The sequence below is a fragment of the Delphinapterus leucas genome, chromosome 10, assembly GCF_059928025.1.
Source record: "Delphinapterus leucas isolate spDelLeu-1000000601 "Yukka" chromosome 10, BTC_Dleu_Yukka2, whole genome shotgun sequence".
Classification (NCBI taxonomy): domain Eukaryota; kingdom Metazoa; phylum Chordata; class Mammalia; order Artiodactyla; family Monodontidae; genus Delphinapterus; species Delphinapterus leucas.
This window is the reverse complement of record NC_143138.1, coordinates 62,018,126-62,039,670: the sequence shown is the minus strand read 5'-3', so window position 1 is coordinate 62,039,670 and position 21,545 is coordinate 62,018,126. Positions and strand designations below refer to the sequence as shown.

At 45.7% G+C, this 21,545-nt stretch overlaps 1 protein-coding gene across 1 annotated transcript in view; it reads right to left on the bottom strand.

Moving 5' to 3' along the window:
* Nucleotides 1-21,545, bottom strand: part of SCN10A (sodium voltage-gated channel alpha subunit 10) — an 81,427-nt gene that overhangs the window by 16,002 nt on the left and 43,880 nt on the right. The window contains exons 14-20 of the mRNA XM_022563630.2: nt 20,460-20,633; nt 12,704-13,063; nt 10,266-10,712; nt 8,825-8,965; nt 7,083-7,206; nt 5,920-6,074; nt 2,700-2,873 (exon numbers count right to left, since the gene is read on the bottom strand). Coding sequence (XP_022419338.1) covers nt 2,700-2,873; nt 5,920-6,074; nt 7,083-7,206; nt 8,825-8,965; nt 10,266-10,712; nt 12,704-13,063; nt 20,460-20,633 — 1,575 coding nt within the window. The remainder of the gene's footprint in view (nt 1-2,699; nt 2,874-5,919; nt 6,075-7,082; nt 7,207-8,824; nt 8,966-10,265; nt 10,713-12,703; nt 13,064-20,459; nt 20,634-21,545) is intronic.

Below are 21,545 nucleotides of genomic sequence, written 5' to 3'. Positions count from 1 at the left end.
CTAGGCTCCCGTATTGCGTCCATCCCATCCATTCTCCTCTGCAAATTTGATTATGATCATGTTTCTCTCTTACTCCCAACCTTCACTGATGCTTTATCATCTCAGGATAAGCTCCAGACTCCTTAGCCTGTATTATATGGCCACAGCCTGCTTTTCCAGTCATATTTCACCCACGTATCCTACCCAAATCAAGTTGTTCCCTAAATGTACCTGTGTCTGTGCCTTTGCCCAGGGTTGTTCTTTCATTAAGATTGACCACCCCCAGTTCTTTTTGCACCTTGTTGCTCCTGCTCATTTTAAGCCTTATATCTAATGCCACCTCCTATATGAAGCCTGCCCAGCTACCCCACCCCCAGAGTGGAAGCAGGTTCATGTCTCTGTGTCCCTAAGACACTAACTATTTCCAGCAGTGCTCACCACATCCTCCCTCATCATATGTTTATTTCTCTCTGTTGTCCTACCTGCTGGAAGAGTAAAGTATAAACTCCTGGAGATAGGGAATTTTTATTTCTTGGCTTCTATCCCCCCGAGAGCACTTCATAAAACAATCCTATATGCAGTAGTTATTGATATAAATAAGCATTTGATAAATTGAAAAAATAGAGAGAGGCATGTTGGGATGGATGGATGGAAGGAAGGAAAGAAAGAAGGAAGAAATCTTGATGGAAAGTTGAATGATGGTTGGATAGAAGAATGGACTAAATGATACAAAGATGGATATGAGAGTTGAAAGGAAGAATGGAAGAAATAAAGCAAAGAAGAAAGATAAAATATAAAATCATGGATAGTGGATGAATGGGATGGATGAATTGGGGAAGGATGGATGGCTGGATAAATGACGGATGAAGGAAAAGATAGAGAGATGGGTAGAGGAATGGAAGAGATTAGAGAATGATGGAAGGTTGACTGGATGGAAGAATGGGTGGGTGGATGGATGAATGGAAGAAAAAGAGGTGAGAGGACAGATGGGTGGAAGAAAGGAAGGATAGATTGATGAGGTAAAGGAAGAATAGAAAGATGGAAAATGTATGAACAGAAGGAAAATTGGATGGAAGGTGCTTGAATGAGTGAATAGAAGGTTAGATGACTGGATAGTTCAACAGAAAGACAAGTCAAAAGATAGAAAGATAGAAGGGTTAAGGACAAATTGATAGAGGGATGGAAGGAAGGTTAGGATGAATAGATGGGCAGAAGGGAGGAGGGAAAGAAGAGTGAGAAGAGTTGGATGGAAGGAGAGGACTGACAGGATAAACAGAAGAAGTAAACATGAATGGATGTTTGGAAGGAAGGAAAAAGGAAGGGTGAATGGTTGGATAGATGGAAGGAGGGATGGATGGTCAGAAGGAAGAATTAGTAGGCAGATGGATGGATGGATGAGTGGGTGACCACATCAGGGGATCAGGACTGAAACTAGTGAGACCTACTTAGGAGTGACTGCCCCTAACAAGAGTGGGTAGCTGGAATAAAATTTTCCTTTCCTTTATGAATAATTATACGATATGCACAAAATTATCACCTGTGACTCAGATTGCAGGCCTCACAGCTAATCCCTGTGGTACAGTGGCCTGATGCTGCTAGCGCATTGGTATCAGGAAAGAAGAGAATTAGGTGCACAGACCTGCTGTGGAGGACCTGCCAACACAGGAGGCTGGACAGAATGTTCTGAACTGGACCCCATCCAGCTTCAGCAGGCAAGCACCAAATACAGACACATTTCCTAACACCTCTGATGTGCAGGCCTTGGCACCAGTGGCTGTGGGAGTGTGGGAAGCAGAGGCAAACATAGCACGTGCCTCCCCCACCTGCAGGGACCCTCAGACGTGCAGCAGTGAACAAATAGCTCAGGCAGCCATCCTGAAAAGCCAAGGCTGCAAGGGCCTGGATAGATAGAGGACTGTATTGTTAAGAGGAGGAGGAGCTCTCTCCGGGCTTTGGGGGCTAGGAGAGCTCTTAGGAGACTTTACTGAGGATGGTCTCCTCACACCTTTGAGGAATCTCAAGTTTAATGTGTGGGAGGCACTTGGTAAATCCCCTAATGCAGGGCTAGTGGCCACAGGTTCATCTGAACACATGAGCTCCAGCTCATCACCTCTCCAAAGGGACTCTTTGCCCCTTTTAGTGCCACTGGGGAGACATCAGTGGTTTAAGCTCAGTGGTTCTCAATCCTGTCTACACATTGGACATGCCCAGGGGCTTTTACAAAATACTGATGCATGGACTCCACCCAGGACCAGTAAGACCCCAATCTCTGGGAAGAGTAGTGTTTGTTCACTCTGTTCTTAAGAGCTTCCCAAGTGATTCTAAAGTGCAGCCAGGGCTGGGGATCATTGAGTCAGTGGGAGGGCAGGTTCTCTGTGCCAGGAAGTCCTCAGCATCCCTAGGTCTAGAACCCCTGACAATGGATGCAAGGTCATGTGCCATCTTGCTTTGGATGTAAAATACAGAGGTAGTAAGTGGTCTTTCTGGATGGAGACCTAGGAACTGAAGACTCAACTGAGTGTCACTGTTGTGTTGGAATCATGTACTGCCTGGATCTTACCTGGATCACAGGTATGCAGGGTTATTCTCAGACCCCTTGCTAAGACTTTTCTTTGGAGTCACCCTTGAAGGCCAGGCCTCCAAGCTTCCTTTGCGTTAGTTGCAGCCATCAGCCAGGGGAAAGGACCCCAAAGCCCACAAGTGCCCACTGAGACACTCACGTTCACGATGAGGAAGTCCAGCCAGCACCAGGCATTGGTGAAGTAACTTTTAAAGCCATAGGCCACCCATTTGAGCAGCATCTCAAACACAAAGATAAACGTGAACACCCTGTCGGTGTACTCCAGCAAGGCCTTAACCGTGGGCTTCTGGTCAAGGTAAAAATCTTCAAAGGCCTGGAAGGAAAGGAGCAAAATGGTAGGCAGCCTAGACCCACAGCACTGGGGCCCAGGGACAGGGAAGGACCCAGTCAGCCCCTGAGAGAGCTTTGGTAACCAGTTTGCCTGCATCATTTTTTTTTCTCTGCTCTGGGAGGTAGGGTGGGGTAGTGGAGGAGGCCCTGTGAGATACAAATGAGGACTTCCTCGGAGCCAACAAGGACACACAGCCCTGCTTATACTTTGCAGGGGAGCTGAACACAAGTGAGAAAGGAAACCTTCTCTAATTGGATTTTGGAAGTGAACCAAAGGGATTGCTAACAGTGACTTAGTTTAAAAATAAAAGCAACAAAGGATGTTCGCGAAAGTGAAAGTAAGACTCACCAGTGAACTCTGAAAAAGAATGCTGCCTTTCGTTGGTAATCAAGGAAATTCAAATGAAGAGAAGATGCCATTTTTCTTTTATCAGACTGATGAAGAGGAAAGGGCATGGGTGGGAGTGGATGGTGGGGGGGAACCCCACAGTTAGTTTGGCTGTGGGGAATCAGCTACTCTCATATACAGCTGGGCGGAGTGAAAACTGGTTCGGTTTTTGGGACCCCAACTTGGTAATATGACTCAAAGCTTTTAGAAATCCAGCAATTCTGCCTTCAAGAATGTATCCTAAGGACACTAGATGTTGTTGGTGTCCCACCTAGATCCTGTTTAAGAAGCCAGTATGACCATCTCCAGCTGCTGTGAACGTTGGTTGCTAAAGGCTGGTGAATGCCCCTGTTGCCTGAGGACACGTCCCTGGGCTGAAGGGAAGTGCCTCCACCTTAGGAGACTATACCACCCCTCTGGGGGCAGCCGCAGCCAGTGTCTGACCATCCCCTTGCCTCAAGGTGGTACTGTCCCGTGAGGCCCTTTATGCTTCAGAGTTCCTGTGGGATCAGGCTGAGGCTGGGCTTCATGGGAACCCATGTCTTTTCCCAGCTCCATTCCCTGTTCTGTCCTAATTCCTTCACATGCTCCAGCTCAAAGCACACCCTCCACAAACTGCACAAGAATTCCTGCTTCTGGTTCTACTTCTAAAGCTAGACCTAAGACGGGAAATAAGCCAACATTTCCAAAGGAGTGCGCATAGGATATTCAATGCTTATTAGGAGTGAGCTTGGGGGTTAGTTACATTGCAGCCATTTAATGAGGTAGGAGGACCATATTACTGAGAAAATTTACTGAGAAATTACAGAATGCACAAATGTGGTTTCCGTTTTGTAATATTTATGTGTTACATGCATAAGAAAGATGGGAAGGAAATGCACCAAAATGTTTTCAAAGTGAGATTCTCTTTGAGTGATAGGAAAATGGGTGATATTTTTTCTTTGCATTTCCCCATAATTTCCAAGCATTTTTTTTTTCTCTTTACTTTGTCAGATAAAAACTCATGTTATTTTTTTTTAAACGTACTCAAAGTAAAAGCATAAGGAAGACTAAATTTGGTGCCAGCCAGTTCAGTCCCTTGGGGAAGGAGATGGGGAGGGGAGGGAGAACACTGGGGTGGGGTCAGCAGCTGGTTTAGGATGTGAGCTCCCTGCCGGGAGGGGAGGGCAGGGGAGCAGCAGGGCTGTGTGGAGAAGGGGAGTAGAGGGCCAAGGGAAGGAGGTGATGAAGAAAGCACTCAGTCCTCATCAAATGATTGAGGTTATCATTTGCAGGATAGAGGGAAGGGCAGGTGTGGAGAATGCACTGCCCAGCCTCCCTTTGCCCCGCAGTGTGGCCTCTGCACTCAGGACTGTGCTGAGACTGCTATTCTAGGGGGGCCGTCACCACCCTGTGCCAGGGCAGTGGGCACCATCAGATGCTGCCACCCCCTCTCCAAGATGGCAGCCCAGCCTGCTCTGTGAGACTCCTCTCCCTCAGCTTTGTGCCCTTGCTGGCCTAGCTTTCCTTCCACCTCTCAGATCAAACCTTCTCACCTACCTTTGCCCCTCCCTATGGCTGAGACAACACCCTGAGCAGTTTGGGCTCCCTTCCTGGGAAATATGGCATTTAAGTGGGTGCCCAGATGGTCAGCAGATTGTTTTCAGGGAGTAAATGGCACACAGGGAGCAAAAGGCAAGTGGAAACACTGGAAACCATGAATCAAGAGAGTGGGATGCTAGTCCTCCCTTTAACTAATGAGCTGGGAGCCTGGGCAGGTACCTCCGTGTCTTTAGGCTGTGACGTCCTCATCCATAAAATGTGGACAGCCAAGGATGAGTCCCTTCCTGTGTCTACGTCTACCTTGGTTCATTGGGAAAATTAGTTGAGACTGTGTAGTGAGCCTACGCCATGGTGCAGAGAGAACATCCTTCCTTGTCCTACAAAGCTCGACACCCAGCAAGGGGCTTAGGAAGTGTCTCTTAACTCAGAATCTAGAGGACTGTAAGGCCTTGTTATTCAAAGTGTGGCCTGTGGACCAGTGTCAGCATCACGTGGGAGCTTGTTGGAAATGCAAATTCTCAGGCCCCACCCCAGATCTACTGAATCAGAATCTGCATTTTAACAAGTTCCCCGGGTGATTAAATTTTGAGAAGTGCCGTTGTAATGATTTGCCATGCAATTTGAGTGAGTGATAGCAGTACTTGCAAGCGGCTTGATAGGGCAGGGAAGGATGGTCCTTTTCGTACTGGGCCCTCAGAAAAGGGCAGTGTGTTGGGAGGTCAGAAGGTGGAAAATCAGGGGCTTTGGGATCAAATGAAGGCAAAGTTAGGTTTTCCTACTGACAAGCTGGGTAATCTTGGACAAGTCCCATAAACCCTTTGAGTGTCAGTTTTCCCAACAATAAAGTGGGATGTATACACTCACTGCTTGAAATCCAAGCAGCCAGGTGTAACAGGCCATGAAACGGGCCCCTCAAGCACCTACCATGCCCTCCTGCTAAGAGGAGTCCTCGTGCTGGGCTGCAGCTCGCCTTCCAGCCACACGTTGGGGACTTTCAGCCCAGGAATCAGGGGAACCCACTGCTGCAGCTCCAGGGCCTTTGGATGGTGGAGACCCCACCTGGAGGGCTTTGCGGCATGGAACCCCTACCTCCGCTTACCAGCGCTCCACTGCTGAGCAGGATCATGAAGATGATAAAGCTCTCGAACCAGCTGTGCTCCACAATGACGTAGCAGGTCTTGCGCACCTGCCAGCCCATGGCCCATGGAAACTTGGAGCTGTTCACTTTGCAGCAGGGACAGTGGCGAATGCAGCCTGTGGGGAGAGGGGACTGATGGTGAGTGATGTCCCACTAGTAAAGGAGGCATGTTTTGACTCCAGCCCTGAAGGGAAACCACTCTGCAGGGAAACCCACTTGCCGCTATTTTGGAAAAGAATTCTCTCCTGGAATATGAGAGAAGTGGGGTCCCTTTCAGGCGATCTCTCCATTGTGCCCTTCAGGCGTCCCTCTCCACCACTGGTCTTGCCCACTCTCACCTCCTCCCAAGCATCTTCTTCCCTACAGATGATAGCATAGCCCTTATCCTTATCCCACCCTTTCTGGAGCTTTGACAAGGCATGGGGCCTGAGCCTGGGGGTCTCTGAGGGGCTATGCCTTGAGCCTGTGCTGAACTGGGGGGTCTCCACATGGCTGGAATGGGGCCTGGGGGCAGCCCAGCTCAGGGTCACGTGAAAGTGGAAACTCAATTAAGTGGTTTCTTTGTTTAATTATTTAGGCCACACTTACTTTCATAGCATGAACTATATGTTTATTCACTTATTGCACAAATATCTATTGAGAATATAACAGGCTTCACTGTTCTAAACATTGAGGAAAAAGAAGAGTAAGATGCAGGTTCTGCCTTTAAGAGTCACATAGGAGATGCAGGGACACAGGTGCATCATGGCCCTCCTCTGGGTCCTTTTACATCCCAAGTCAAGAGTTTATGGCGGTGGCTACCTTTTCCCTTTCAACCTCAAGAGGGCTGGTTTATAACTCAGTGAGGTGTTTTCGAGGGTGATGAGGAAGGCAGAGCATCTGTTTGCCATGTCTGATGTGGCATGAGATGCAGATCCCACCAGTCAGCTGCTGCGAGTCTGGCATCTGTGCTTGATGCTGGGCTCTCAAGCTTGGGAGTGAGGAGCAAGGGGCACTGCTTGCCTGTCTCCCCTGGACCCCAGGCCAGAACCCTGGACACAGAGGTGACCAGATGAGTCACTTGTTGCGCTGGATTCTGGCCCTAATGAATGTCAAGTGGAGGAGGTCTGTGGCTGCCACTCTACCTTCTGTGAAGCAGTCATCTGGCTCATCGAGGTCATCCGCCAGCTCAGGGATCTTCCTCAGGATCTCCCCAAGATCCAGGCAGTCCACAGTGCTGCCTTCTGAGGAGCTCGTGTCGTCCACTCCCTGCAGGGCAGAAGCCCCGGCAGTGAACCCAGCTCTCTGAGGGGCCCAGTAAATCTGCACACTGTCACCACAGGTCCAACTGGCTCAGAGCTCCGAGATGCAGAGAGAGCCCCTCAGGGCTGGACCCACCACGGCGTCCCTTCTGTTTCGGTGCCTTGCCAGCTGAGCCCCAGAACAGTCATGCTCTATGAAGAGCCCCAGAGGTTCAGCTGTGTGAGGCTTTAAACCTCCAGGCCCCTGATGGAGGGCTGGCGATGGCCCGAGACACAGTAATTACACCCATAAAGACTCTCAGCCTTCACTGGGCTTGAATATTTAATCATGGAGCAATGCCGCAGGGGCCCTGTTGCCCTCCTGGCAGCTTCAGCCCTATAATGTCTCCAGATGAACTCAATTAGGAGCTGAAGCTGCTCTCATATTAGTAAACCTGATCGCTTGACTAATGGACCCAAATGGTGGGGTGGGTCCCCATCTGTCACTGTCAGACCCTCCCTGCCTGGCTAGGGTCATGGACAAAATCAAAACAAAAACAAAAACAACCCCCAGCAGTAGTGTACTGAAAACACCGAGTAGAGAAAACTAGCCAGGGGAGTCCTTAGAATGCTCAGCAGAAACATGTTCTCCATGCGTAGAAGATGGCAACCCTCACCCAACTGGAACCAAGAGGCTGGTGTTCACCCAGAGCCCTCAAATCCCTTCTCATCCCACCCTCTTCTCTCACCCCGCTGGGTCAGCCTTGCCCAGAGGCACACAGCCAGTGGCTGGCACTCCTCAAGCTGATGGGCTTGATAACTTTGGGATGAATTATGTCTTCCTTATCTTTGCTTACCCGGTGCCTGTCACCATCGGCACTCAGTGGCTAGGTGTCAAGTTAACTTCTTGCACTTAATACAGTGCTATTACAGATGCTAAATCTCTAGAGATACCTCTTTCAATGTAGCTTGTTTTCTTTAAAGATTTGTAATGAAACCACCAAGTTTATTTTTACCTCTTATAAGATCTTCTTCCTGCTCAGTCTATGTAAGTCTGTCAGTACAGCACTCAGTACAGATAGCCTCTCCCTGGCACCCGTCTGCTTTTGGCCCGAGAAGACAGTGTGGACAACAGAAAGTGGGGGTGGGAGGTGGGAGATGGTCACAGGGAAGACTTCCTCACCCACAGCAACTCTGACTTTTATCTGCTGGCTCTGAAAGATACTTAACTTTCTCTGTGCACTGTCTTTTGTTTCCTTTTTTCTTGGCTGTCATTTTCTGGGCACTTATTCCATTTCAGGCAGGAGCTAAACATTTGACAAGCAGCATCTCATTGAAGCTTCAAAAGAATCCTACCAAGTAGCCATTACCACTTAGCTTCCCAGATGGAGACACGGAGGCTCAGAGAGGTTGAGGAACAGGTCCTCGGGCCCCCAGTCTATGGAACCTCATTCTTCCCTGTGAAATCATGCTGATTAGCCCAGAGGCTTGGAAGGACTTTAAAAATTCCCAAGATGAGACATGAGCCTCCACAGTTGAGCGTAGTCTGGAATACCCCACGCCCAGCCCTATCCTCCAGTCCCCTCCATCCCACTGGTCATTGTCCGGCAGGCTGTTTAACCTCTCCAGGAAGCTCACATACCTACCTCTGTAGGGCCCTGAGCAGGAGCCTCGTCTTTCCACTTCTCACCTAGGTATGGAGCCAGGTCCTCAGAGGACATTCCAGAACCTGAGCTCCTGGGTGGCAGGTGGTCCTCATATCTCCCGACTTGTTGCCGCTGCTCCTGCTAGTGAGAGAAAGCCCCAACTTGGGTACCTGGGCCCACCCTCAGCTAAGCAATTCTAACTTTGAAGAGTCATCTGCCAGAGCCAAGGACCTAATATATGCAACGAACATACATACATACAGCCAGATAGATCTGTGTGTAATATCTGGTGTCATTACTTACAAGTTGTGTGACACTAGGCAAGTTATTTAACCTCTCTTATTTTCATTTTTCCCATCTGAAAACTTGAGAAGGCAAGATCTACTTCATTTGGTTATTTTGATGACTAAATATGTTCATACTCGTGAAGCACTTTGCAAGCAGTGCTTGGCTCCATAGATGTTAGCCATGATCATTATCACTTGTCCAGGGGTCAGAGTGGTAGTGAACTTTGCCCTCTGGAGACCCCAAGAACCCTCAAAGTAATTGAAAATGACTCTGAGTGGAGACAGCGTCACAGAGTTTATGTCCTTTACTCTGGGGATGGTGACGCCCTGCCCTCGGCTGTCACCCAGACAAAGGCATGTAAAATATGACAGCTGATAACAGCAGCTGCTGGAACACAAGAGCAGGGACAGCTGCGAGGGACGGAGGCTAGGGAAGAGCTACAGACTTAGTGGCCTGGCCAGCAGCGCTCTGTCCCCGGGTCCCACAGGGACCCCTGCCTTCCTACATTGTGGAGACGTGCATGCCCTGAGTTGTTGAGAAGAGGTTAACGAGGGTTGATTTATCAGCTTAAGGTAGAAAGGAAGTATGCAAAGCATTTAAAAATATATATATTACCCAAAAATATGCTTCAAATTCTTTGGTGCCAAAGGAACAAGTGTCATTTCCCTGTGACATCCCCTGTCGGGAAAAGCTGGATGAATGAGTCACATAACGATCAGGACTTTTTAGGCTGCTGGCGAAGATGAGACGAGACTTGCTCTTGGACAACATCCTGTTCTTAGAGCAATCTTATTAGCACCTCCTGCACAGAGCCTGGGTTGGGTGGAGCAAATGGGGCAGCTATATGAAAGACAATTTCAAGCAACTCCAAGTGGCCTGGGGCTCAAGCAATGCCCCTGCTCCCTGCTTGCCTGGTGAATTCTGACCCTTTCTTCCAGGCTCTGATTAAATGTCACCTCCTCCAGAAAGCTTGGCATGGCCTGTGCCTCCTTATGTGAAGGGGTCTCATGCCGGGCTTGCCTGGGGCTCTTCAAGGCTGCGCCAGCCCTGAGGTTGGAAAACCTCTTCATCAAAATTTCCCTACTGCCCCTTGTCACTCCAGCCCTAAGTCCCCACCCTGCTTCCTGTGGCTGTCCCGTGGGAGAACTCTCACCTGCCCTTGGGGGATCACTTCCTGCTGGGTGCTCTGAGCATCCTCCTCACCATCATCCTCCAAGTCATCGAGGTCAGACTCGCCCTCGGCAATGGGCACAGAGACCCATATGTTAGGATTGGTGATGAAGTCACTGTGGTCATCCCTGGGGCCTCCGGGAGCCAGGAGCCCTCCAGGGCTCCCCGCAGCCGTGTCAGCAGTAATGTGGTTCTCAGCTTTGGAGGTGGAGAGTGGGAGTTTCACCACCAGCTGGGGCTCTGCCTTGGGCCGGGGGAGCAAGAAGGGCCAGTTGAGGAAGCTGCAAAGGGCCCTCTTGAGGCGCCGGCCTAACACCTGGATCCTCGCTAGGGCCACCTGCAGGTTGTTCACCTCCCCGTCGTCCTCTGGGGCTGTGAGGTTGTCGGTGCTGAAGGAGTTCAGCAGCAGGGCAATGAACAGGTTAAGCACCTGGAGAGAAGGCGTGGAAAGGAAGATCACTCAATCGATGAGCTGACCCCCTCCGTGGCCCACCAGGTCAGCAGCTGGGTGGCAGGACAGCCACACTGGGGCCTCTCCCTGCCCACCCAAGATGCTTTCCTTCTTGGGGGAACAGACATTCTGACAGCAACTGAGAGGAGCCTCGGGGATGCCCCAAGCAACTTGCTTCACGTGGACAAGGCTTGGAAGTACATTCCCCACCATAGAGGAGGGTCACCCCTGCTGAGCAAAGGGACATTCAGGGACAACAGAGAGGAGCAGGCATGGGCCTGCCCAGGACCACCCTCATCAGCCATACCCTGGTTTCTATTGCTCACTCTGGTATCCTGGCCACATCTCCTCTCTGCTTCCAACTTCGTGTCCTTCGGGACCCCCTACCTGTCAGAGTGGTTGTGAAGAGGAAATGGCACGAGGATATAAAAGTGCTCGGAAAGGCAAACTTCCTGCCTCAGGGTCAGGGGCCTCTGTGACACTGCAGGGATGGGGAACTCAGCCTGGAAGAAAGGAGTTTTGTCCAGCCCCCTACTCGGGAGAGCAGGCAGAAGGCACCTCTGGCTCAGGGACCCTGTTGGGAAAGACTTTGAAGAGTCTGGATTTGTTTTTTCATCCCCTCTCTTGGTTTAGCTTTCTCTTATCTGTAAAACTCTTATGGGAAAAGAATTCAAGTTGGTTGACTTCCAAGGCAATAAGAAAGGGGCTCCTGCAAGACATGGAAGCAACCCAAGTGCCCATCAATAGACGACTGGCTTAAGAAGATGTGGTCTATATATACCATGGAATATTACTCAGCCATAAAAAAGAATGAAATACTGCCATTTGCAACAACATGGATGGACCTAGAGAATATAATGCTTAGTGAAATAAGTCAGACAGAGAAAGAAAATTACTATATGATATCACTTATATGTGGAATCTAAAAAATAATACAAATGAATTTATATACAAAACAGAAACAGACTCACAGACATAGAAAACAAACTTATGGTTACCAAAGGGGAAAGGTAGGGGAGAGGGATAAATTAGGAGTATGAGATTAACAGATACAAACTACTATATATAAAATAGATAAGCAACAAAGATTTACAGTATAGCACATGGAATTATACTCAACATCTTGTAATCATCTATAATGGAAAAAAACCAAATCGCTATTCTGTACATCTGAAACTAACACAATATTGTAAATCAACTATACTTCAATTAAAAAAAAAAAAGAAAGGGGTTCCTAAAAATAACACCCTCCCCTCACCCTGGTCAAGGCTGGGAGAGCAAAGGCACCCAGAACTTGAGGGAGTGGAGACAACTGAAGCCAAGGAGCCAGACTGGGCCAGAGAAGGGGTGCTGGGGCCAATTGGGAGAAAGGCCTCCAGAGGGGCTCCCCGCAAACCTGAGAGTGGATTTTGTTATTGTCATGGCATTGTCCAGGATCCAGCTCCTCTCCTTCCTCTTGTCCCATTGTGCCTCCCCTCCTGCTCCTAGCTAGAACCTATGTAACTCTACTCCCCCCCACCCCCGACAGGAATACCTTCTGAGAACCCTAGAATGGGGAAGGGAAATTTTCCTTCAACAACTAACAGCTACCATTTATTGACTTCCTGCCTTGGCCCAGAAACTGCACTAGGCAATTTGTGTATGTTGTTCCTGTAATTTAATTCTCCCAGTAAGCCCATAAGTAAGCACTATTTTCTTGATTTTAAGGAAATTAAAGCTTGGGGGATTGTCTCTTGTGCTGGGGCACCCAACTTTACTAGAGGTGGAGCTGGGATTCTACATCAGGTCTTTCCTGCTCTTTCATATGGGCTTATTCCAGCTGCTTCCCAACAGATATTTCTCATGTGTCCCGCACAACTTGGAAAAGTGTGAAGACTTTTCAGTCAGGGAGGTACAATGTGGGCAAGACATGTGCAATGTCAGACTTTCTAGGATAATATGGAAGTCTCCTGCATTGCCCATGCACTCACCACCAGGTTGCCCAGCACCATAACCGTCAAGAAAAGGATGAGGCAGATGGACTTCTGGCCGACTTCCATGCAGGCCCACATGTTCTCAATCCACTCTCCACAGAGGATCCGGAAGACGATGAGGAAGGAGTGGAAGAAGTCATGCATGTGCCAGCGTGGCCATTCTTCGTTAGGTGCTGAGATTTTGCGCCGGTTGTCACGGTAGTTGTCCCCGAGGAGCTGCTTGCCAACCAGAGCAAAGACGAAGACAATGATGGCCAGGATGATGGTGAGGTTCCCCAGAGCCCCCACCGAGTTGCCGATGATCTTGATGAGCGTGTTTAAGGTCGGCCATGACTTGGCCAGCTTGAAGACCCGCAGCTGCAGAGAAACAGAGACCGTGTCAGGTCCTGGTGGCTGCTTCCATCACCTTTCATCTCAAGTCTTGGCCAGAAACAGAAAAAGCACAAGGTAGCTCATTCCATCAACGTGGGTTGATCCCGGGAAGCTGCTTTCAAAGACCTTTCTTCGTATGTCACCAGTTACTCAAAAATATGACCAACTCTATATGGTCCCTATGTACTACTAATGTGCTCCACTGACTGTGGCAAAGTCAGGGGTCTCATATTGGGGTGTTGGTCGTGTGACATGTACTCTGTTCTATAGCCACAAGCCTCCTGGATGTAGATCTATTCTATGGGGTGGAGTGGGGTATGATGGAGCTCATAAATGTGTGAGAAGAGCCCACCTTTGACCTGAAGAGAGGCTAGCTTCCTGCAGGTAGGGCACAACCCACTGCATTTGAGAGGTATAGGCTACCCATCATCTTGGGGCATTTCTCATCCTGAGGCCGTGGACAACATCTTTTACCCCCACCATCTCTGAAATGGCAAGTATCTGTGATTTCATGAACCTGGGATTCATATGTTTATTTAATTGACCAACCAATCCACCTACTTTTTTGGACACCAGCCACGCACATACATAGCAGTGTACTAGCCTGTGAGGTATATGGAGAGAAGTCTGTGGACTCCTGTCCTCATGGAACTAATGGTTTAGTTGCAGAGATAAGGCAAAGACCCAGAAAGTCTTCACTGTAAACCCAAATGTGCTAAGTCCCACAGGAGAACAAAAGCACCATGCATAAAGATGCCTAAACATTTAAAAAATACATTTGTGTGGTTCTCTAATTTGTTAGAAAGAAATATGTGAGCTCAGCTGTCATGGGGTATTTATGGAGCCCTTACTAAGAGCCAGGCACTGGCCAAGGAGCTGGGATGCTGTGCTGGACACAGTAGCAGCAGTTTTATCACCCAACACAGCAATAAGTCCCAAGGTTTAATCCTCTTATGCAGGAAGCTCCATACATATTTTTCTTTGTGAGGGAGGCGGTCTGTGTTCACCTTAGATCTAATCTGGACCTTATTTTAATGAGGATGCTTTACTTTTGGAATAGAATGCAAGGTAAGTCTAACATCTGCCCTCTACTGAGGAGGTCACCACTTGGTGATGAAATGGGCCTCGAACTTGTGAATAATATCAGAAGATGGAGTAATATGGTAGACTATATTGGGTCCCCCTTGGGTTCCCCTTTCCAACAAAAAGTTACTAAAAATGCTAGATAATAAAATCTTAAGTGCATTAATGATCTGTCAATAAAATAAGTAATTCTTTAGCCAAAAATTAAATAACTACGGGAATTCAGAGATATAAACAGATTGCTGAAGTCAGCTTTTCTCTGAAGACATTTGCAAAACTGATGAATCTGAGCATAAGTTTTAATGGTCTCATGAGGCACAGCAATCAGGAAACACATTCCAGGGCTGCCTAAGGTAGACAGTATAACAGGAATTTCTCCCACCATTAAGGCAAGATCCCATAAGAAATATCTCTCAAGACAAGGGCATGGGACTTCCCTGGTGGCGCAGTGGTTAAGACTCTGTGCTCCCAATGCAGGGGGCCTGGGTTCAATCCCTGGTCAGGGAACCAAATCCCACATGCATGCCACAACTAAGAGTTCTCATGCCACAACCAAGGAGCCAGCGAGCTGCAACTAAGGAGCCCTCCTGCCGCAACTAAGACCCGGCACAACCAAATTAAAAAGAAAAAAAAAAGATAAGGGCAAATTGAACAGCAAATTTTAGATAAAACTGAGAGAGGTTACTGCCAGAGGGCACTCACTGAAAGAAATTCTGAATGATGCATTTCAGACGGAAAGAAAGTGATCCCAGAAGGAACGTATTATGTGCAAGAATGGATAAGCGGCAAGGAAGCGCTGAGTATGAGAGTGAATCTAAACAAACATTGAATGGACACAACGGTAAAGTTTCACAGGGTAGGGCAGAGATTGGCTATATGGTCACCATTCACTTTTACTCCTCTCAGACACAAAAGAAGACTGTTTTCCCACTTTACTTGCAAATAGTTGAGGTCATATTATTGGGTTCTGGCTGATGGAATGGAGATGGAGACAGAAGTAATGTACACTGCTTTCAGGCAGAGCCATAAAACATCATGCACTTTCTCTTCCCCTCCTATGGCCACCATGGAGGCCACCCATTGAAGATGGTGGTGACATCACACCATCCTGAGTCACTGAGTCACTACTTGGAGCAGACAAACCAGGAGAGTTTCCCAACCAGCACTAAATATGCTGTAAACATAAACCTCTATTATGTTAACTCACAGATTTAGAGATTGTCATTACAACTAGTTGTACTTCTCTTGAGTAATGTAGAAATTGGTACATTGCAGAGAGCCATTTCAACACATTGGATATGTGGCACTGGCTTAGTGATCCCGTGGTGTACAACAAGGAAACTGATAGAAGAATCCTTGGAAAGTGTTGATCTGTGTTGCAGGGGCAAAATGATTGTCTGCAATAATTCTGGGGCAGATCATGAACCAGTAGCACTAGGCAAAGGGTCTGTAAAACAGAACCTTAGTATCATGTGTCAGTTGTAGTTGGTTACGTTTGTCAAGACATTACAAGAAAGAGATGAGTTCAGGGAATATTTGGTTGATTGATAAGAAATAAAAGGAAATAGAATCCAGAAGTTTAATGTATAACTGAGTCACTTTGCTGTACAGCAGAAATTAACACAACATTGCAAATCAACTATACTTAAATAAAATAAAATAATCCAGAAGTTTAGAGTCTTGAAGGTTTAGGGAAGTACATTGCTTTAGATCTCAAAGAGTGAGCAATGGGATTAAGTCTTTATGAGTTCAAGACCAGTTACATTTTTCAATGAAATGAAGCACATCTTAGCAAAGATGCTATTAATGGTGTAGCCACCATTTGAGGCAGAGAGAGGCAGGAGGACAAGAGAGCAAAGAAACAAAGCGGAACTGAGAACTTTGTCAAAGAAAGCACTCTGGATGTATAACACACACAGAGGTCTGAAACCATCTAAGTTTTGAAGGAATTGTATTGCAAAAGAAACCATGAGCCCTGACTAAAAAAGCCTTTGACTGTGTAAACTTTGCCATCTTTCCACAAGCAGGAGGCAAGCTTTGAAGGTTGTACAGGCCTTCAGATATGGCACAGTCACTTCTAGAAGGAGTCCCACCTAGAGCTGACTGGCTTGCATCAGACTATGACATGAGTGAGGAATAAACCTTTATTGGGCTAAGCTACTGAATTTTCAGAAGTGTTTGTACAAATCTGGAATTATTTATCATCAATTAAGTCATATAGCTTTTAAAAACAAGATAAAATTAAAATAATTAACACGATAGTAAGTTGGGAAGGGGTAACCGGAATAAAAAGTTGTCCTGAAAAGTAAAGATTTTAGCTAACTTTTGACTTTAAATTAACAATACACGCTGTCATTTCTAAGGTAACCACTCAAAGAATAGAAACAGAGTATTTAGTTTCCAACCCAATAAAGGAGGAAAATGGAACAAGGAAAAACAAACAGCCCAAAATAAATCAAGAAGAGAGAGAACAAAAATGTTAGAACAGAGGAAACAAATAGAAAACCGAGAATATAATGATAGACACACATCCAAATATATCAGTATTCACAATAAAATAAGTAGACTAAATGCTTTGGTTAGAAGACAAAGAGTGGATTGAATAAGAATCCAAAATCTGACTGCATACTATTTACAGTAGACATATAACAACCTTAAAGATATGCAAAGGATGGAAGTAAAAGGATAGATAGAGATATATCAGGCAAATTCCAAACTAAAATAAAAGAGTTGTTTAATTACTACAGGCAAAAGAGACTTTTAAGGCAAAAAGCATTTCTAGGGATGAACAAGGTCAATTCTCACTGATAAAAGTTTCGCTCCACTGGGAAGATATAATAACTTAAAATATGTATGCATCTAATAACACAGCCTCCAGATAGAACCGTAAGGAGAAACATCATGCCGTAATCATAGTGAAAGATATTTTTATACACTACCATCTCAGTAATTGCTAAAACAAGCAGGCAAAAATAAGCAGGGATATAGAATATCTGGACTACACAATGAACTTTCTCTACCCAATGGATATATATGCAGGGTATTGCACCATACAACTGCAGAAGACGCATTCTTTTCAAGTGCATAAGGAACATTTTCACTATACTGAGCCAAAACGAGGTTATCAATAAATTCCAAAGCATTAAAATCATACAGTGTATGTTTTCTGAGTATAATACAATTAAGCTAGAACTCAATGGCATAAAGATAACTAGAAAAACCACATACATTTCAAAGTTAAGAACCATGCTTCTAATTAGCCTTTGAGTCAAAGAATAAATCAAATTTGAAATTAGGAAATATTTAGAACCAAACAATAAGGAAAATTCTGGGGCTTCCCTGGTGGCACAGTGGTTAAGAATCCGCCTGCCAATGCAGGGGACACGGGCTCGAGCCCTGGTCCGGGAGGATCCCACATGGCTGTGGAGCAACTAAGTCTGTGCGCTGCAGCTACTAAGCCTGCGCTCTAGAGCCCACAAGCCACAACTACTGAAGCCCGCACGCCTAGAGCCCGTGCTCCGCAACAAGAGAAGCCACCACAATAAGAAGCCCGCACACCAACGACGAAAAGTAGCCCCCACTCGCCGCAACTAGAGGAAACCTGCGCATAGCAACAAAGACCCAATTCAGCCAAAAATAAATAAATAAATTTTAAAAATAAATAAATAAAATAAGGAAAAATCTACATATTAAAGCAGTTCTTAGAAGGAAATTGAAGTCTTCAATGAATATATTGGAAAAGGAAATAGGCTGAAAATTCCAACCTAAGAAGTTAGTAAAGAATAAAATATGTGGAATGTAAGCTGCAATTAAGATAAGATGCAGGATTAATTGAAATAGAAAACACCAATGAAGTAGAGAGTGTCGACAAGCTAATAGATGGTTCTTTGAAAAGACATTAAATTGACGATCTTTGGTGAGACTAATAAAAATAGATAAAAGAAAGCACAAATGACTATTTTTAAAGAAAGAAAAGGATAACATAAGTACATGTGATATGGAGCATTAAAATGTAACAGCATAGCGTATACAACTTAGTGTCAATAAAATTAAAAATTTAGATAAGAAGGAAATTTTTTTAGAAAAATAATAACGTACCAAAACCAATTTGAGAAATTGAAAATCTGAGTAGTTTCACAGCCACTAAGAAAATTAAATCAGTAATGAAAAATCTTGACTTACAGATGGCTTAATTAGTGAATTCTACCAAACTTACAAGAAACAATAATTCCAGTCTTACCCAAAGATTGGGTGTAGAAGAAGAGGAATATTCCTCACTTCTTTTTATGGAGATTAGCATAACCTTGATGCCTAGATACTAAAACCTAGCAAGGACAATGCAAGTAAGGAAAATTACAGGCCAAATATTACTGATCAATATGGAGGCAAAATATTTCTTTAATTATTAGCAAACTGAATCTTCCAATGTATAAAAAGTGTATCACGATCAAGTTGGGTTTATCCCAGGAATGCAAAGTTTATTTAACATTAGAAAATCAATTAGTATAATTCACTGCTTTAACAGATTAGAGAAAATCATGTGATTATCTTAATCATGCAGAACAACTGTGTGATAAAATTAAACATCCATTCACGATTAATATTCTTAACAAAAGAGAACTTCCGGGCTTCCCTGGTGGCGCAGTGGTTGAGAGTCCGCCTGCCGATGCAGGGGACGCGGGTTCGTGCCCCGGTCCGGGAAGATCCCACATGCCACAGATCGGCTGGGCCCGTGAGCCATGGCCGCTGAGCCTGCGGGTCCGGAGCCTGTGCTCCGCAATGGGAGAGGCCACAACAGTGGGAGGCCCGCGTACCGCAAAAAAACAAAAACAAAAACAAACAAACAAAAAAGAGAACTTCCTAAACTGATAAAGGAGTTTTTAAAAAAAATCTTCTTAAAAAACCTGCCACAAATATCAGACTTGCTGAAATACTGAAAGCATTTTCTCTGAGATCAGGAAAACAGCAAAAATGTGTGCTATTAACACATCTTTTCTACAGTGTACTGGATGTCCTAACCAGCACAGAAATGTAATAAAAAGAACCAAATGGTATAAGGATTAGAAAAGAAGAAACAAAACTCATCATTTGCATATGATATGATTCTGTTAACAAATTTAAAAGATTGCATAGATAAGTCATGAGAATTAATAACAGAGCTATCTGGATCCAAAAATATTAAATAGCAAAGTGCTAGCAAAAAAACAAAACAAACAAACAAAAAACCAACCCAAACCCCAGAAAAGAACATTTAAAAAGAGGTTTCATTTGAAATAGCGTAATGAACTAGGGAATATCTAGGAATAAATCTAGCAAAAGATATGCAGGAAGTCCCTTATGGAGAAATTATAAAACTATTGAAAGACTGAAATAAATAGATTGTGTGCCATTTTTGTGGATCAGAAGACTACATAACATAAAGGTTATATTTCTTCCCAAACTGATCTATAAATTACTGCAGTCCTAATAGAAAAAAAAACCCCAAACCCAACAATTTTGTGTGTAGGTGGGTATGTAACTTGGCAAATTGATTCTAAAATGAAGTGCAGGGGCCACGATATTCTTGAAGAAATAAAACAAGGTGGGTGACTTGCCTTACAGACACAGACATCAGGGGGACATCTCTTTTGTTAAGAATAAGGGAACGCATCCTGCAGAAGGCGTCCTGGAGCTGAGTTGGGAGAAGAGCCAGGACGGGAGGCAGTTTTTGAGGTGGGTGAGACATTGGGGCTGTGATTTGGGGACCAAGGGAATCAAGAGGATGATCAGAGCTGGGACTCTGGAGTCAGGCAGCCTGGCTTTGAAATGCAGGTCTGAGGCTCACTCAGCAGCAGGGAGACTTTGGGCCATCATTTAACCACTCTGTCTCAGTTTCCCTCATCTATCTGTGGTGATAGTAAAAGCAACTCTCTCAGGGTGATGTAAGCATAAAATGAGATGTGTTATGTCAAGGGTTTAGCTCTGTGCTTCATGCATTGTCAGAACTCAAGAAAGAGTAGTTGCTATGATTATCATTTACTGTTATTTGGTAAGAGAACAAGAGGGTGCTAGGAAGTCTCCTCTTAGCGCAGATGAGGGGAGCCAGGCCCAGAGAGGAAAGGGCACACCCCCACTTTGAGTATGTGCAAAGCACCACGTCTCTGGCTCCCAGGAGCTATGCCCTGCCTCCTCCCACAGGGAACGAAGAGGAAGAGGGAGCTGGCTGGTGGGGTCCCCAAAGGACAGAGTCCGTTTCCAGCGGGGAGCCTCCTTGGATGTCCACGTGGAGGTTCCCCAAGTTGCCAAAAGAGTACATTACCAGACGGAAGGTCCGCAGCACTGTCAGGCTCCCCTTCCTGACCGCACCCAGCTCTATCAGGCTCACTGTGACGATGATGCAATCAAAGATGTTCCACTTCTTCTGGAAGTAATAGTAGGGATCGAACGCTATGATTTTGAAGACCATTTCAGCAGTAAAAAACACAGTAAAGACCTGCGGACAGAAACAGGGATCCATCTCAGCAGGGTCTGTGGGGTCGGGTGACAATGACAAATAGAGCAGGGGGAAAATGTCGTGTTTATAAAGTGGCAAATCCCTTTACCTCGTTTTTATTCTGTTTCTATATTATCTGCAGGCTCCTGACGGATTGGGGATGGGAACACTCAGTGTGGCAGCAGAGAGAAATCTCTGGATCAGTGCTCAGGGAATACACATTAGTGTTTCCATGCTTCAGTGTTTCCGTTTGAATGGTGTTGGACATGGAGTAAGTGGATAATCATTAGGATAATAATTATTATATAATTATGTAAATGAGAAGTCAATCTGGTTCAGTAGTTTAAAAGCAGGGATCCTGGGGCAACACAGACCCAGAGAAAAATGTCAACTCAGCCATTCCTAGCTTGTATAAGCTTGGACAAGGAGTGCATCCTCTCTACCTCAATTTACTCATCTGTATAATGGGCTTTAAGTGAGATAATGCATACGCAATTCTTAGCAAAGGTCCTGGCAGACAGTACTTCATTAATCAATAATAGCTATTAGTAAGAACAATAATAATACATTGTCTCTAAGATTCTTTCAGCTCTGAGTATCTTTAATGGTCTTAAACAGGAAAGAATTCTGACATTGAGAGAGGTCAGGGCCAGGCTTGGGTCACACAACAACCAGCAGGGAAGGGTGACAGGTAAGGAAGAAACCAAAGATCAGAGTCAGGTGTTTTTCTCTCATTTGTTCTCATCAGAGCTTCTCGCCAGCCTGGGAAACAGAGGTAGTTACATCCCTTTTACAGAGAAGGAAGTGGCTGAGAGTTTAAGGGACTTGACTGATGCCACAAGACGGCAACTGTGAGATGCAAAGAGCATCTACTGAGTGCCCTTTGTAGGCAAGTCAGCGTGGTGTGGGGGT